Below are 2,562 nucleotides of genomic sequence, written 5' to 3'. Positions count from 1 at the left end.
TGACTGAGGAAAGCCAAATAAGCATTATGTTTCTCCTTATACTCCTGAATTGCAATCAACTCTGCATCTGCAAAACTTTGATCAGAAGGATTATTGTGCATTGCAGTTTGTGCACTCACCATAGTCTGATAAGCTCTCAAATCTGCTGCTTGAATATCTGTAAAACCTACTTTATTCAACTCTTTAAGAGCCAGTTTAACTCTTTTCAGTTTATTAATCAAAATGAACATTTTAGTGCCAATAAACTGAGTATTCCAAGCCTACTGGACAATGTCAAAAAACACATTTGAGGACTTCCACATAGTAAAATACTTAAATGGTTTCTTCCCTCCATCATCTCTGGGAAACACAGAAAGAAGACCAGGAGAGTGATAAAAAAGTCCTTCTGGCATAAAACATACCTCAGCAACAGGAAAGCAAGTTTGCCAAGCTTGATTAGCCATAAATCTATCAATTTTTGAAAAAACTCTGTTGTTACCTTGTTGCTTGTTGTTCCAGGTGAAAAGATTACCCACACACTTGATGTCCTCCATACCACAAGCATGCATACAGTTACTCACATCCACAATATCTCTATGTCTGACAGGAGCTCCAATCCTCTCATCTAATGCCATAACACAGTTGAAATCCCCACACACAATCCAGGGTTCTTGAGTGTTAAGCAACAACAAATCCCTCCATAGATCTTGTCTCATACCAGCATCATTAAAAGCATAAACAAAGGTGCAATAAAAGGGTTTCCTACCACTTACAGGAGTAACATGGCAATGAACAAACTGACTGGATGCAGCAACAATGTTAACTGTGAAGCAACCAGCCTTCCAGGCTACAACTATCCTACCACCAGAGTGATAGCTAGAGTTGCTAGTAAAGCACCAATTTACAAAAACTTTCTGATAAAGCTTCCCTAGATTAGAGAGCTTTACCTTATGTTCCAGGAGCCCCACCAAACCCACTGCATACTTCTGAATAAAGTGATTCACCTCATTCTGTTTCTGAATGGAGTTTAGGCCCCTGACATTCCAAGCTAAAACTCTATCCATTAGAGTTGGAAGAGTTCCCTCCTCCAGGAATCACTATCCTTTGTTCATCCCCTTTATACTGTTCTCCTACCAGTTCCTCCTTATCAAGTAAAGAGGCCTCCAATATCTGAAAAGTATTAGAAGTTCTAACTGGAGTTTCCAGACCAACTCTCACTCTAATTGGTCTCAAAGATCTTTGAAAACCTTCTTGATCCACAATAGGACTAACCACATGATCACCCTGCTCAGTTGATTGAACTGGGATTGAAACAGATGGTTGAGCTTTCCTAATCCAGATCTTTTTCTGACCTTGTCTGCATTCAGTCTGTAGGTGACCAAACATCTTGCATTTAGTGCAAATTGTTGGCCTCCATTCATAAAAAATGGAAACTCTCACCATAATGCCATTCTCATCTCTGAAAGAAATAAAATCAGGCAACTCTTGAGACAATGGTACATCCACCATGACTCTAGCAAACTGAAGTTTATCTCTACTGATTGTAGCCTGATCCCTCCTTAGTGGCTTGCCTAACTGTGCTACAATCTTAAACAAACCCTTTTCCCCCCAATACTTGAAGTTTAGCTTCAATTGCACCCAAATTGGCACAGATTCAAGTTCTGGTGTATCCATATTCATATCAGAGTTCCAAGGTTTCAGAATAAGGGGCTTACTATCAAAGAAATAGTGTCCTCTCAACACCTTATCTCTCGAGTCCATAGTAAGAAATCTCACCAGAAAAACCCCCTTTCTCACCATGACAACCTTATCAACATTCAACTGTTTCCAAATCCTTCGAATGAATCCCTCCATGACATTGATAGGAGGAGTAGCCCCCACAATATAACACACCACAGCAGAACTCCAAAATTCAATCTCCTCTTTAATATCATCAAAACCAATTTCAACAGGGTTACTCTCATCACTATGAATTTCACTAACATCAACATTATCAGAAACAATCTGTTCTGGATTCAATTTCATAGGTATTTCAACATTATTATCAAAAATAGGTGCATTATCCGTAGCAGCAACTTCATCAAATTGCTGCAATATAGGAATTGAAATCGTACCCACTTCCATATTAGATCGAGCAGTACCTTGTTTCATCTGATTTGCTGAGCCATGAATCACCTCCATAAACTCATTAAAAGAATGCCTCACTTCTGATCGAGTTTGAAGATGCAGCAAACCTGATTTTGGCGTGAAAATTTCATTTTCGAGCCCAAAATCCAGTGCCTCTACCCCCATAACCTCCTCAATACTGCGTGTTTTCAAAGCTTGTGAATCTGATGATGGACCTCGAGGTTTGCCTTTGCCATTTCCATGCTTGCTGCTTTGAGATTTCGAGCCAGATTTCCTTGCCATGGCTACGGTGCACGTTAAGCTAACATGCACCGAGAGAAAACTTGGGGAGAAAGTCTCTCAGCTCGAGATTAATAATGTCACCCGATTTGAAACGAGCTTAAAATGGCCAATTTCTTACTAAGTAATCCTGAAACTCAAGGCACACCCAATGACACAGATTAGTACTAAAAACGG

At 39.8% G+C, this 2,562-nt stretch overlaps 1 protein-coding gene across 1 annotated transcript; it reads right to left on the bottom strand.

The window, feature by feature from the left end:
• Positions 1-260: 260 nt before the first annotated feature.
• On the bottom strand, positions 261-988 carry LOC130471895 (uncharacterized). Its single transcript, XM_056842248.1, has 2 exons — positions 984-988; positions 261-864 (listed from the first exon to the last, which is right to left on the bottom strand). Exons 1-2 carry the CDS (start codon positions 986-988, stop codon positions 261-263), a joined length of 609 nt encoding a protein of 202 aa, XP_056698226.1.
• Between the last annotated feature and the right edge of the window lie 1,574 nt (positions 989-2,562).

This window comes from Spinacia oleracea, chromosome 4 (genome assembly GCF_020520425.1).
Source record: "Spinacia oleracea cultivar Varoflay chromosome 4, BTI_SOV_V1, whole genome shotgun sequence".
Lineage (NCBI taxonomy): Eukaryota > Viridiplantae > Streptophyta > Magnoliopsida > Caryophyllales > Amaranthaceae > Spinacia > Spinacia oleracea.
The sequence above is the reverse complement of the archived record's forward strand: the minus strand, read 5'-3'. Positions and strand labels throughout refer to the sequence as shown.